At 45.6% G+C, this 15,623-nt stretch overlaps 2 protein-coding genes across 2 annotated transcripts in view; both read left to right on the plus strand.

Annotated features, from left to right (window-relative positions):
- HCN4 (hyperpolarization activated cyclic nucleotide gated potassium channel 4) overlaps window positions 1–209 on the plus strand; it is a 41,440-nt gene extending 41,231 nt beyond the window's left edge. Inside the window, exon 9 of the mRNA XM_024761724.1 lies at window positions 9–209. Coding sequence (XP_024617492.1) covers window positions 9–209 — 201 coding nt within the window. The remainder of the gene's footprint in view (window positions 1–8) is intronic.
- Window positions 210–1,975: 1,766 nt separating this feature from the next.
- LOC112410913 (sorting nexin-4-like) lies at window positions 1,976–15,623 on the plus strand. The gene is given in 6 exon segments (XM_024761725.1): window positions 1,976–2,178; window positions 2,793–3,013; window positions 12,533–12,644; window positions 13,811–14,014; window positions 14,437–15,076; window positions 15,078–15,623. Coding segments are annotated over 6 exon segments (1,926 nt in total).

A 15,623-nucleotide genomic window follows, 5' to 3' on the forward strand; every position in this document is an offset into this window, starting at 1 on the left:
TCGGTCTCCCCGGGAGGCCCTATGGTGCCGTCCCTGGCCAGCACGTTACTCTGCCTCGGAAGACATCCTCAGGTTCTTTGCCACCCCCTATTTCTTTATTTGGGGCAAGAGCCACCTCTTCTGGGGGTCCCCCTCTGACTGCTGCTCCCCAGAGGGAACCTGGGGCCAGGTCTGAGCCAGTGCGCTCTAAACTGCCCTCCAATCTATGAGCTGCATTCCCTCCCTCCCTCCCTCCCTCCTTCTCTCCTCTTTTTTTCTCCTTTCTTTCTTCAGGTTTAACTGTGATTAGGAGATATACCAATAACAATAATAATTATCATTTAAAAACCCACACCAGAAAAACAGAAGAGCAGAAAATAACCAGGTATTCTTAGAGCTATAGAATTTTGGTCACTTGCTTTTATAGACTATTTTAATACTCAGCACTAGAGGGAGGGGGGAGGGGAGCAGGCAGGGCCCAAATGCAAAAGTGAGAGGAAGGCAGGTGGGTTCTCTGGGGCTTGGCAAGGGTGGGGGTGACCCATGTTTGGGATACCTAGAGCAGACTTGTCATTGTATTGATTTTAGGGCAATAGCCACCACCAGGCCCTTAGCTGTGAACCTAGAGCCCCACTCTGCTAGGGGTCACCCCATTCCTCCAGGAAGGGCTGCCCTTGGGTTTGTTCCTGGGGAGCCTCAGTCGCCTGAGTCCTTGGGACAAACGGGCCAGGGCCCTGAGAGTCTTGCATTTTTTTCTACTGCAAACTTAGCAAGATATGTATATGAATATGTATATGTATATATATGTAAGATGTGTATATGTATAGTTATGTAGTGCTCTGTAGAGCCATGTAGATAGCCACTCACACGTGTGCGATCTAGTTTAACCCCATGTTGCCAGGACACCCAGGTCACCTTACATCCAGCAACCTGCCTTGGCCCGCAGGCTGGGCACCACAGGGCCTGGGGGAAGTATTCTCTCCAGTCCTCAGGGAAGAGGACCCCCCGGGCTTCTCAGCAGGCCCCCTCTCTCCCCGTCTCTGGTCTCAAATCCAGTCCCAGCCCGACCTCTTACGTGGAAGAAGAAGACTCCAGGCTGTGCCTCTCCTTTCCTGTAGGGCCTCAAGCACATTCCCATCACCTCTGTGGCCCTCCGTTTTCTCATCTGTACAGGGGGAGGTGAGGGAAGCTTCTATTTATTGCGTCTGCTCTGTGCCAAGCACTGGTTTAGCACTTTACACACGTTAACTTCTTCAATTTTACAAAGGCCAGGAGGTGTAGTTACTTAGATTCTTCCCATTTCACAGATAAGGAAACCAAGTTTTGGTAATTATTCCAGAATCGCATAACTACAAGTGGCAGAGCTGGGACTGATCTGAGATTGTAATCCAGGCCTACCTGAGGCCAAAGCCGATGTTCCTTTCATTAGAAAATTGTGTTGAGGGGCTGAATTCAACAGACCAGAGTTTAGAGGTAATCAGACCTGAATTCGAATCCCGGACCTGCCACTTCTTAGCTGTGTGACCTTGGGCAAGTTATCTGAGCTTTCTGTTACCCCATTTGTAAAATGGGAATACTTACGGTACCACCTCACAAGGACCTATAAGGACCAGATAAGAAAAGTAGTACGTGTGAAATGCCCAGCCCAGCGCCTTGCACATACCATAGTAGGTGCTCAGTAAATCATGTTTCTTCTGCCCCCTCCTCACGTGCCCAGCGCATTGCCCCAGCGAGCTATGGTGAGAGCCTGGGGAGCTTTGGCTGCGGGCTCCAGGGCTTATGATCTCAGGACACAGGAGGTGGCTGCAACTTTCTAAGGGCCTAAGGAAGGTGTGTGGCCAGTGGTGGGCTTGAGCCAGGCCTCCAGGTGTGGGAAGAGTTGGAGGGAAGGAAGGAAGGAGGCGGCGGGTGTCGGATGGAGTGCACAGTGGGGACATGGCTGAGGTGGATGTGGAGTTGTGGAGTCAGGGACTTTGGGAAGAGATCCAGAGGCTGGATGGTCAGAGAGAAGGCCTTAGATGACAGGCTAAGGGGACTGACCTTGATTCCGAAGGCAACTAGGAGCCAGAAGCAGGTCCAGGGCAGGCGCCATTGTGAAAGCAGCTCAGACACCTGCCAGAGACAAGGCCAGTGGTCTGCCCACTGCCTAAAGAGCGAGAGGAGGTTAGGCTGCCAAGACCTGATTAATGAGGAGGGCTGGTACTGCCTTGTCCATCTAGAACCCTCCTCCTTACTCTTAAGCCAGAATGTTGACAAGATCAGGTTTTGTCCTGGGATGTGGACAAAATTTCTCCATAGATGGGTCACAGGGAGTGTGAGGCAATAATCCAGGGAAGAAGAGAGTGAAGGATCCTGGGATCTTAGGGAGAGACGAGGAGCCACCTGGCCTTGGTCTCTACTGGGCAGGAGAAGCCCCCTTGGGCCCAGGGAGTTCTCAGAGCTGGAGTAGCAGCACACTCAACTTGAGTTCTGCATCCAAACTCAGTCTAGTCCTGGAGGTGGCGGGAGCAGGGAGGGAGTAGGAGTTGGGTAGAGGGTCCAGGGCCCTGAGTATACACACACACACACACACACTTTATAAAAAGCTCTGAGTACACATACACACACACACACACACTCTTTATAAAAAGCTCTGACTCAGCCCAGCCACTCCAGAGACTGGGAAAGCCAGGTCCAGTCAGTGGGCACTCCCATCCCCAATCCCCCACAAGCAATTTTCAAATCTTCCATTTTTAAAACAGAAAATGGTAAATGCGCCGAGTTGTATATTCTATTTCAATAAAAAAATTCCAGTAGCTGCTGCCTTCTTCTAGGGGCCAGGGATTGGGATGGGGGGACTTCGGGAGCCTCAGGAGCCAGGCCGTGGAGGGCAGTGGGACATGGTCCCTAGAGCACGGGGCGCTTGTGTGCACAGCCTGTGCCCCCACGAGCAGGCAGGCAAAGCTGCAAGGGAGTGCGAGGTCTGGCTATGGACAGAAGCGCGCACTGTGGGCGGGGCTGACGAGAGTCATTAAGGAGGAGGGTGAGAAAGAGAGTATGTGTGCTTTGTCTGTTAGTGTAGGTGCAAGACCCTGACTCAGGTCCTTCCCACCCCGGCTGTGGGGCTGCAGAGTCCCTGGAACTCCTTGGTGCTCCCTGAAGGAGAAGGGTAGTCAGTGTGCATGTGAACTGCAGCTGGATACTGAAGAGGGAGATGCCCTCTTAGCTTGATTAGATGGGCCCTCAGATGGAGGGTGGCTGGGGGACAAAAGGTGACCAGGCTGGGGGGCGGATGTCATGGCCAGGACAAAAGGTTGCTTTTCAGAGTGGCCATGGAGGGGCCACAGCCCGTGGACTCCTGCTGGGGTTGGGGAATCTGAGAGGCCTCACTGTTAGGAGGTGTGGCAACTACTCCCCACTGTGGTAGGAGGGGTAAGCCTGACCCCAAGACCCTCTGCAAAGCCTTCAGATGGCCGCCTCCCCCACCCCTGGCTGCAGAGGGTCCCCGAGGGCCCTTGGAGCTGGACCTCACCATGTAGGAGAGAGGCAGTGATCCACCGCTGGAAAAGTGAAGTCCCAGGGGCTCCCAGCGTGGCGCAAAGATTGCTGTGTAGCCCGCCCTCCGGAGGGGAAAGTCCTCAGACAAGGGCAGGGAACCCGTCCCCATCCCCATCCCCATCCCTGATTGCTTAGTCGATGCTGTTGCCATGGTAGCCGGCCTGGGAGTCCCGTTGCTAAGGAGGCAGCTCAGCAGGCCCTGCATCCCCATGACAACTGCCCCCTGCAGCCCAGGCAGCGGTGGGTCCTCTGGGACGTGCGGGGGGGCAGGGCACGGCGGGATGCAGGCCTGGCCTCTGGGTCTATGGGGAGGACTTTGTGGACAGACAGCAGCTGGGGGGTGGGAGGGATTAGCTGTGGGCCCAGCCAAACTGCAAGGGGTAGATCCAGGAGACTCACCCCCACCCACCCTATGCTGGATCTACCCCAGGTCCACACTGGGCCTTGTTCCTCCACTGGGGCCTGGGGCAACTCCAGTCACTATCTTCTCTGTTCCCTGCCTTCAAGAGGTCAGCAGTCTGCTTAGTAAGCACCTACTGTGTGCTAGGCACTTGGTGCTTTCCTGTTCTCTCATTCCATCCTCACAACAACCCTAAGGGGGTAATAATTAGCCTCAATCACAGTGGGCCAAAGGGCACCGACTCAAACCTTGTTCCTCCCATTGGTGGTATGTACCGAGGGCTGGGTGGTAGGAGCGGTCTGTCTGTGCAGGCAAGAAAAGGTGCATAGTCTGTAGAGAATTTAAAAACAAGAATAAAAATTACTAAAAGTGGTTTGCTTCCTCTTATCTTTCACCATCACCAGCTACCAGCGATTCTGAACAGTGATAAAATACTCCTCCCCACCATGGCAGACAGCCAGCCCCACCCTAGAAACGCCACCGAACCCCCTGCTTTGACTCCAGCGAAAACCTGCCATGCTTACAGTTGCCAGCACCTGGGTAAGGTCTGAAGGCACCCTCTCTGCCCTAGCAGGGCTAAACCAGATTGGGGTTTTTAAAAGAACATTTTAAAAGTTTAATAAAATCCCTCCCTTGACTCCATGTCTCTTCCCAGCTGCCGCTCCCATCTTCTCAGCCAAACTTCTGGAGATCTGTCTGGACTCCCCACCCTCATTTCCCTTCCTCTGAGTCACATCGTCCTCCACTGCAATCTGGCTCCCCCCTCTTCTACACAGAACAACTGGGTCCTCCATGGCCCTCATTGTGAAATCCAGGGCGGATTCCTCGGCTTTGTCCTGCTGCCCTCCCAGCAGTGTGTGGCCTGCTGACCAGCCCTCCCCAGCTTTAAGGACCTGCTCTCCTCTCGCTGCTCTGCCTTCCTGTTCAGCCTCAGCCTCAGAAGTAGGGGTTCCTTCTCCTGAGGCTCAGTGCTTCTGGGCCCCTGGCTGTGACCCCCATCTTCTCACTCCACATGTGCTTCCTGGAAGCCTCACCCGTGCCCATGGCTTCCCCAGATTTCCCCCTCAGTTCAGGCCCCCACATCCCCTGAGCTTCAGCCTGGGTGTCTGCTGCTGCTGCCCCCATGTGGTTCCTCATCCTTTTCTGGTCAACCATGGTTCTTTTATTCTTTCTTGAGCTTGCAGCTTCCAGTGCATTACAGAGCGAGTTCTCTCCAACCTGGCCCTCCCCCTGCTGATTTTGCATTTTCAGTCTTCTCTTGAGGGTGGAATATTTCATACACACAGAAGAAGATATAAACATAATAGATACTTAATATTAAAAATGTGATAAACAGCCACGTACCCATCACTTGGTTTAAAAAATAGAACGTAAGGCATTACCTTTGAAGGCATCTGCTGGTCCCCATTTGTATCCCTCTCTCGCTCTCCAAGAGAAACCACTCAGCTGAACTTTAATTTTAGCACCCTGTTACTTCTCATGATACTTTTTACTACAGAAATAAAATGTCTCCAAACAACGTGTTCAGTTGTATACCAAGGTGGAAGGGTGGGGATTGGAAGTAGTTGTCTTTGTGGGGAGGAGAGTTTTGTCCACAGTATTGTTCAGAATTGCTGATGCATGGGGATGAGCGGCAGCAGATTTAGTCCGTTTTATTATTGTTTTAAATTTCTTTACAAATAATGTACCTTTTCATTGCCTGCACCGGGGTGGGCTATACCTCTTCCACTTTCATATACCACTGAATGTATTGTAAATTTTTGAACTTTATATAAGTGGCATCCTGCTGTATGTATTCTTCAGTAATCTGCTTTTTTTTTCATTCAATCCTGTAATTTTGAGAGCTTGTTGATGCATGGAGCATAGTTTACTCATCTTTACTGCTGTATAGCATTCCGGTATCTGAATATGCCACCACTGACATATGTGTTCTTCGGGAGACAGATATTTCAGTCATTTCCAGTTCTCACTATTCCAGACACTGTTGCTACAGACGTTCTTGTTTGTGGCTCCTGGTACAGATGTGTCAGAGCATCTCTAAGGCTCCGCATCTAGGAGTGGCAGAACTGAGTCATAGGGTGACTTAATCTTCACTTAACAAGATAATGCCAAGCCGTTTTAACTAGTTCTAACAATTTACACTTCCACCTGCAGGGCATGAGAGTTACTCTTAATCCACATTCTTGCCAATGATTACAATCATCAGATTTTCTTATTTTTCCCAGTCTAGTGATATCTAATTGTGTTTTAATGTGCAAATCCCTAATTACTAGTAAGGCTGAATTTTTTTTGCATATTCATTTGCCATTTATGTTTCCTCTTCTGAGCAATATTTTTTCATGTATTTTGCCTGATTTCCTGTTGTTGTCTTTTTGTTGATTCGTAAGAGTTTTATACACATACATCTATTTGTTCATTGTACGTGTTGTAAATATCTTCTTCCAGTGTATGGCTTATATTTTCTTTCTTATTTTTGGTGTTCTTTGATGAATAGAAGTTTTACATTTTAATGAGATCAAGATTAGTGATTTTTTTTTTTTTTTTTTTTGGCGGTACGCGGGCCTCTCACTGTTGCGGCCTCTCCCGTTGCACGGAGCACAGGCTCCGGATGCACAGGCTCAGTGGCCATGACTCACGGGCCTAGCCACTCTGCGGCATGTGGGATCTTCCCGGACCAGGGCACAAACCCGTGTCCCCTGCATTGGCAGGCGGACTCTCAACCACTGCACCACCAGGGAAGCCCAAGATTAGTGATTTAAAAAAAAAAAGTCTAGTACTTCCTTAGTGCCTTTTTTGCTGGTTTAAGAAACCTATCTTCCTCTGTTGTTATAAAGATATTCTTCTATATTAATTTTTAAACCTGTGAAGCATTGCTTTTCACATTTAATTAACTTACTTGACCTAGACTTTGGGTATGATGTCAGGACATGGTTCAATTTCATTTTTGCCCCATGTGGACAACCAACTGTTCCTACCCATTTACAATGTTACTTATATATCACATCTGGGTCTATGTCAAAGCTCTCTATTCAGTACCATGAGCTTGTCTATCCTTGTTCAAACTGTCTTAGTTACTGTGGCTTTATAAAGTGTGTAGATCTTAGTAGAGCCACCTTCTTCTTATTAAGGCATATCCTGGCTACTCTAGTCTCTTTGTGCTACCATATACTTTGTACAGTTTGTCAAGATGCATGAAGAACTCAGTGGACTTCTGCTTTGAAATAACATGAACGTTATTATTAAAATTTGTATTCCTATGGATGAATGGGGTCCAACTCTCCCCATATTTGGGTCTTCTTTAATGTTTCTTTTGTATTAGGGCAGTTAGCACTAGTGACCCCAACAGAAAAAGCCCAAAATTTCAACAGTTTAACACAATGAAGATTTATTCCAGCTCAGGTAAATTCCCCTGCAGGCCAGGCAACCACTATCCTTACTGATACCAACTTGATCCTGTGGTCTCCAAGATCACGTGGAAGGAGGAGAGAGAACCGGAAGAGATGACGGGTTCTGAACTACTTCTCTCCGGCCGTGACACACCTCACTTCCTCTCATGCTCAGTCATCGCTTGGCCACAACGTAACTGCAAAGGAGGCTGCTCTATGTGGGGGGAGCACATGGAGTATTTGCTGGGCATTAACTGTCTGCCAAATCTTTCACATGGCTTTATAGTTTTCTTCACGAAGGTTTGTGCATTTTGTTAGATTTATTCCTAGTACCTTTTATTTCTGTTGCCATTGCTAATGTACCTATTTATAGTTAACAAAAGTCGCCACTTTTCAGTGTACAGCTCATTGGGTTTTGACAAATTTACTCAGTCCTCAGAACCACTTCAACAATGAAGATCATGAACATTTCTGTCAGTCCTCCAAATTCTCTCCCGTCCCTTTGCAGTCAGTCTCCTACTCCTGACTCCTGGCAATCTGCTTTCTGTCACTAAAGTTTTGCCTTTTTTAGAATTTCATATAAATGGAATCATAAAGTATGTCATCTCTTGTGTCTGATTTCTTTCATTCAGTCTATAAAGCCTTTAAGTCCTGTCCCTGTGGTTGTGCGTATTGTGGAGCAACCTTCCCTGGCACGAATATGCCAGGAATTGTTTATTCCTTTACCCACTGGCGAACAGTTGGGTTGTTTCCAGTTGGGCTATTAAGAATAAAGCTCCTATGAACATTCATGTTCAAGTCTTCAGGTGGACGTGGATTTTCATTTTTCCCTAGTGGCACTGTTGGGTCATTTGGTAAGTATACGTTTAAACTTTGTAAGATACCACCAGATTATCTTCCAGCGCTGGAATACTGCTTTGCACTCCCACCTGCAAACTGCATGAGAGTTCCAGTTACTGCACATCTTTGCAATACTTGATCTTGTCTTTTATTTTTACCATTGAAGATGGTGTGTTATGTTAACTCCTGGTTTTAAGTTCCATTTCCATAATGACTAAAGATGCTGAGCATCTTTTTTGAGTGTTTATTTGCTATCTATATGTGTTCTTTGGTAAAGTGACTGTTCAAATCTTTACCCATTTGTTTTCACTGGGGCATTTGTTTCTTATTATCAAATTATAAATAATATATTCAGGATACAAGTCCTTTACAAGATATATGTTTTGCAAATATTTTCTCCCAGTTTATGGCTTGCTTTTTCATTTTCTTAACCATGTCTTTCAAAGAGTAAATATTTTTAATTTTGATGATGTTCATCTTATCAAACTTTTCTTTTATAATTAGTGTCTTTTGACAAGTGAATTAAAAGGGTACACTAAAAAATGTTTACTTAACACAAAAGAAGGCAGTAACAAATTAATAGAGGGACAAAAAATAAACACCTATATAAAACAAATAACAAAAGGCCAAGTGTAAATCCTACCTTATCAGTAATTAACATAAAATGTAAACAGATTAAGCACTCAAAAGGCAGAAATTGGCAGGATGGATTTAAAAACCAATATAAGTTTGAGACATATATCTCTCTCAAAATTATATTACATAGTTTTAATATATAAATACATAATTATAAATATATTAACATTAGTCATTAATATATTAAGAATAGAGAATGCTATTTGTTGATATATTAATATATACTTTATATGTATTATATATATAATCCAGTTATGTACTGTTTATAAGAGACACACACTTGATATTCAAAGACACAATAGGTTGAAAGAATGTGATAAGATATATCATATAAACATTAGCCAGAAGACAGCTGGAGTGGCTATACTAATATCAGACAAAGTAGACTTTAAGACAAAATTGTTGCTAAAGACAAAGGCTATTTTAAGATGATAAAAGGATCAATCTGTCAAGAAGAATTAACAATTATAAACATATATACACCTAACAGCAGAGCCCCAAAATTCATGAAGCAAACCTGACAAAATGGAAGGGAGAAATAAATAGTTCAGCAGTAATAGCTGTAGACTTCAATACACCATTTTCAATAATGGATAGAAGACCAGCAAGAAAATAGAAAATCTGAACAACAATATAAACTAACAGGCATCTAGAACCCTCCACCTAACGACAGCAAAACTCATACTCTTCTCAAGGGCACATGAAATATCTTCCAGGGTAGACTATGTGTTAAGCTACAAAACAAGCCTCAGTAAATTTAAAAGGATTGAAATCATACAACATGTGTTCTCTGACCATCATACAATGGTATTAGAAACCAACAACAGAGGGAAATTTGGAAAATTCACAAATATATGGAAATTAACACACTTCTACAGAACAAGTGGGTCAAAGAAGAAAGCACAAAAAATATTAGAAAGTAAATTCAGATGAATAGAAAAAAAACACAACTACAAAAACTTATGGGGTGCAGCAAAAGCAGTGCTCAGAGAGAAGTTTATAGCGGGAAGCTCCTATATTTAAAAAAAGACCTTAAATCAATAATCTAAACATTCACCTTAAGAAACTAGGAAAAGAAGAGCAAACTAAGCAAAGCAAGGACAAGGAAGGACTTCAGAAAGATTAAGGCAGAAATAAATGAAATAGGTAATAGAAAGACGACGCAGAAAATCAGCAAAATCAGAAGTTGGTTCTTTGAAAAGATGAACAAAATTGACAAATTTTGACAATTTGACCATTGACCCTCTTGGAGACAGTAAGGCAACTGAGTACATTTCCAAAAATGATATAACAGAAATATGTACTCTCTTTGCAAAACACACATGCTTTTGTATAAGGTGGATGGACACAGTATTAAAGTGCTGTCAAAACTCTTAGCTAGGGCTTCCCTGGTGGCGCAGTGGTTGAGAGTCCACCTGACAATGTAGGGGACATGGGTTTGTGTCCCGGTCCGGGAAGATCCCACATTCCGCGGAGTGTCTGGGCCTGTGAGCCATGGCCGCTGAGCCTGTGCGTCCGGAGCCTGTGCTCCGCAGCGGGAGAGGCCACAACAGTGGGAGGCCTGCGTACCGCAAAAAAAAAAAAAAAACTCTTATCTAGAGAACATTCTTCCCCCTGGTAATTATGACTCTGGGATAGAATTGCTGTTACCAAACCAAAATTTGGGTCCGCTCACCCCCAGCATGCAGTAAAGCCAACTTACAGGCACTAGGTTGTGGTGAAGGAAAGTGTAGCATTTATTATAAGGTGCCATACAAGGAGTCTGGGACAGTTAGTGCCCAAAAAGCCTGAACTCCCTGATGACTTTCAGCAAAGCATTTAGCATCCCAGCATATGTGATCAGCTCATGTACGATCCTCTGACTGGTTGATCGTGAGGTAACAGGGTGGTGTCACAGGGGTTAACATCAGTCCTTAGGTGCCAGGAGGTCTGGGGTCTACCATGCTCCTGATCATCAAGTAGTTAATTTCTTCCATTTGGTGGGAGTTTTAGCATCTGTGAAACAACTCAGGAAATGTGCATCAGATTCTGTCATCTAGGTACTTCAGAGAGGAGTTAAAGCAGAGGGTATAGGGTAAGGGTCTGCCCCATAGGGAAGGCCCCATAGGGTCCCGCTCGGTTACATTGCCATTTTGATACTTCCCAAGTAACAAATGTTTTGATTTCTGTGAACAAACTTGAAATTGCAGTTTCTTTGATCTGACAGTCCATAAAAAAGATCTGAATAAGTGTTTCAAGGAAAGTTTTCCTTGAATATTTATGCAAATATTGCAATGTTACCTCATTTGGGAGACATCAAATTAACTCTGTTAATTCTTTTTTTAATATAAATTTATTTATTTATTGTCTGCATTGGGTCTTTGTTGCTGCGTGCGGGCTTTCTCTAGTTGTGGCAAGCGGGGGCTACTCTTCGTTGCAGTACGTGGGCTTCTCATCGCGGTGGCTTCTCGTCGCAGAGCATGGGCTCTAGGCACGTGGGCTTCAGTAGTTGTGGCTCGCAGGCTCTAGAGCGCAGGCTCTGTAGTTGTGGCGCACGGGCTTCGTTGCTCTGCGACATGTGGGATCTTCCTGGACCAGGGCTCAAACCCATGTCCCCTGCATCGGCATGTGGATTCTTAACCGCTGCGCCACCAGGGAAGTCCAACTCTGTTAATTCTTTATCGAAGAAAATAAACTTGCTACTTGCACGCGTGCGCGCGCGCACACACACACACACACACACATACATAGAGAGCTTGACTGCCAAAAACCAAAGGACAGAGATAGAGAAGACTCAAAGTACCAGCAGGAATGAAAGATGCAATATTACTATTAACCTTTAAGAAGCGAAAGGGGACATAAGGGAACTCTATGAACAACAGTGCACCAACAAATCGATAAAATGGACAAATTCTTAGAAACACACAAACTGCCAAAACTGAATCAAGGAGAAACAGAGAATCTGAAGAGACCTATAACAGGTGGAGAGATTCAATTCGGAATAAACTTCCCATAGAGAAAAGCCCAGGACCAGATGGCCTCACTGGTGAATTCCATCAAATGTTTAGAACCACGAACACCAATCCTTCACAAACTCTCCCAAAACGTAGAAAAGGAGGGAAAACTTTCCTTACTCGATGAAGCCAGTATTACACGGATACCAAAACCAGCTAAAAAAGCACAAAAGAAGAAAACTACAGACCGATATCCCTTATGAATATAGACACAAAAATCTTCAACAAATTCTCAAGGGAGGTGAGGAGTTTTACCTCTTTTTAAAATACAGCGGTGCCAGTCAGGCTTCCTTGGTTTCGTTTCCTGACAGGTGGATTTCTCCTGGGCCACCCGCTCACAAGTTTCCCTTCCAGGTCCCAGGGCTCCTCTCCCTGCTTCCAGATTCCTGGTATTAGGCTTTTCTCCAGGGAAGCACTAGCTTCCCTTTTTGTTTGCCACTTGGGTTGTTTCTTGTCCTCTGTTGGGGAAATCCCTTACTTTCTTTTGAGCAAATAATTTACAAGTCGTTCTGTTGTAATTTAGCCAGTATCTGAATCTTTCCTGCTTTTCAGATCTAGTGCAAGCAGTGCTGGAAGAAACTGTTTCCTTTCTCTAGTGAATTCCCCACCATTCTCACAGGTACTTACTCTGTGACTGGCAGACGCTGCAGTCATGGTTGGAAGTTCCTTCCTCACTTTGCCAGATCACTTGGTCAGGTCTCTTAGCACTTTTCATGCTGGATAGTAGTTTCTGTCTGTTAAATGTCTGTGTCCTCCTGTAGACTGTGAACACATCAGTAGAGACGGTCGTACTCATTCCACATCCTCAGCGCCTGGCATGCAGTCAGCCTTCGGGAACCTTTGTGAAACCATGAATGTCTTCCAGCTTCTAGGGTGAGGAAGACTCTTTTCTGACTGGCCCATAATATTCCTTCTCTCACACCACCCACCCACCCACATGGAGATCTCTTTGGCTTTAGCTCCAGCCAGGTTCCCTCCTGTGTGTTGGTCTAGAATGTTCATCAGCTAGTTCTTTTGCCATTTCCTAGGCAACTTTGTCTATGGGAGCCTGATCCATCATTCTGCCTTCGAGAATAGATCCTAGCTCTTCCTGTCCGCTTACAGAAAGCTGCCCAGAATTCTCGGCTGGGGTTTGAGTGTATGGAAAAAACTCATCTTATTCTGAACTCACTAGGACTGACCCCCACCTGTGGCACCTGGCCAAGCAAATGTAGCTCGACTGGGCCTAGCATTACCCTTGCAGCGTTCCAGGGATTTGGGGGAGCATAGCAGCAGCTCTGTGCATCCTCCATATCCTGGGGCCCCGGCACTTAATCCAGTGACAGGAGGCCTAGCACAGTCCTAGAAGCCCCAGCGCCATGCAGGATGGCTGGGATCTGTTCTCAAGGTATCTGATGCCCATGTGAAGCAGGTTAGCTTCCTACCTCTGCACTACCTCCAGATAGAAAGTCTCATTAATTCCTAGACTCAGCTCAGCCTTACCTCTGCTGCAAAACCTTTCCGAGTACATGCTCTCAGGAAGGATTAGGATTTTGTCAAATTCCCCCAGCACTGGGCCACAGTGACTGCAAGTCCATCTTCCTCACCTGTCAAGTTCATTGAGTCAACACCTCTAATGTGCTAGGTACTCAGACCTAGAATACAAAAACAAGCATGATTGTTTTCCTTAGGGAGTTCACAGTGTGTTAGAAGAGACAGAGGACAGAAACAGGAACCATCAGGTTCAGCTGACTGAATGGTTAGGCTGGGTGTTCAAAGATAAATAGAAATTTACAAGGCAGAGAAAGCCAGTAGTGAGGGTAGGGGGTAGGGAGACAATTTGAGGCAAAGGGAATAGTACAGAGGTCAGACTTCATGGCTTATTCTCTAAGTGCAAATTGGTCTGTATTGCTAGGGCCAAATTTGGGTCAAAGGGCAGATTAAGTGACAAATAAAAGCCAAGAGGTAGACAGGGCCACATTGGATTCTATTTTGCCGGGCAGGTGACGCGGAGCCATCGCACGATGTTGAGCAGGGGAGAGAGGCCAGATTTGAATTAGAAAAATAAAATCAGGCCGCGCCGAACAGCAGCCATGGAGCACGCCACCTCCTGATCCCGAGCGGCTTTTGCAACCTGAGCCCCTAGAGCTGGGCCACCCTGACACTGGGCTGGAGTCTGTGGCCAGTGAGGAAGCGGTGGGGGTCCGGGATGAGGGCCCCCGGAATGGCACAATGACAGAAAATAATTTTTGGTTGAAGAAGATAGAAATTAATGTTTCATATATATGGAATTTAAGGGAAAAAAATGTCATGAAGAACCTAGGGGTAAGATAGGAATAAAGACGCAGACCTACTGGAGAACGGACTTAAGGATATGGGGAGGGGGAAGGGTGAGTTTTGACAGGGCGAGAGAGAGTCATGGACATATACACACTAACAAACGTGGTAAGGTAGATAGCAGGGGGGAAGCAGCCGCAAGGCACAGGGATTTTAGCTCGGTGCTTTGTGACAGCCTGGAGGGGTGGGATGGGGAGAGTGGGAGGGAGGGAGACGCAAGAGGGAAGACACATGGGAGCATATGTATATGTATAGCTGATTCACTTTGTTATAAAGCAGAAACTAACACACCATTGTAAAGCAATTATACCCCAATAAAGATGTTTAAAAAAATAAAAAAATAAAAAAAAGAAATTAATGTTTCAGAAGCAGAAAAGCAAACTGGAAGAAATGCCATGAACATGCAAGAAACATATACTGCTTACCTCATTGAAACAAGGTCAGTTGAACAGATTGATGGTCAGAGTGTCCTAGCAGACTCACTATGGAGGCAGTAGAGTGAATTTGAGCTGTTGAGAAACTACCTTTTAGTATACTATCCACATATTGTTGTACCACCTCTACCAGAAGAGCAAGCAGAATTTGTTTGGCATAAACTCTCTGCCGACAACACTGACAAGGATTTCATGGAAAGACAATGAATTGGTTTAGAAAACGTCCTCTTGAGAGTTGCTTCATATCCCGTCCTCTGTAGAGACATAATCTTCTATTTGTTTTTAACACAGGCAGGCAACTGGAAGGAGACTGTGAACGAAACAGGATTTCAGCGGAAGGCAGACTGCAGGTTAAAAGCGTTTAATGCAACATTCAGGGGGAAAAACCCAGACAAGAGATGTACTGAACTAAAACACTACAGTGATGAACTACCGTCTGTCATCGCATATCTTCTTCGAGTCAGAGCGAGAGTAGCAGATCGACTGTATGGTGTATATAAAGTATATGGGAATTACGGGCGAGTTTTCGGTGAGTGGAGTGCCATAGAAAAAAGGAATGGGTGATGGACTGCAGGGTGCTGCTCATCATAGGGATGTGTATGCATCTTCTATCGAGGATATTTTGGAAGATGAAGAACATTATGCGGATCAGTTAAAGGAGTATCTTTTTTATGCAGAAGCCATGCATAAAATGCGGGCTGTGTGCAGGAAACACGAACTTATGCAGTATGACTTGGAGATGGCTGCTCAGGACTTAGCATCCAAGCAGCAGCAGTGTGACGAACTGGCACCTGGGACCCTGAGAACATTTTCTTTGAAGGGAATGACTACCAAGCTCTTTGGTCAAGAAACTCCAGAGCAGAGAGACGCCAGAATAAAGGTGCTAGAAGAACAAGTAAATGAAGGAGAACAACTTAACTCTAAAAATCTGGAAGGCAGAGAATTTGTCAGAAATGCTTGGGCTGATATTGAACACTTCAAAGAACAAAAGAACCGTGATTTAAAGGAGGCCCTCATAAGCTATGCAGTCATGCAGATCAGTATATGCAAAAAGGGAACTGAAGTTTGGACCAATGCTGAGGAATGCTTTAGCAAGATGTAA

Source organism: Neophocaena asiaeorientalis, unplaced genomic scaffold (assembly GCF_003031525.2).
Source record: "Neophocaena asiaeorientalis asiaeorientalis breed wild unplaced genomic scaffold, Neophocaena_asiaeorientalis_V1.1 scaffold54, whole genome shotgun sequence".
Lineage (NCBI taxonomy): Eukaryota > Metazoa > Chordata > Mammalia > Artiodactyla > Phocoenidae > Neophocaena > Neophocaena asiaeorientalis.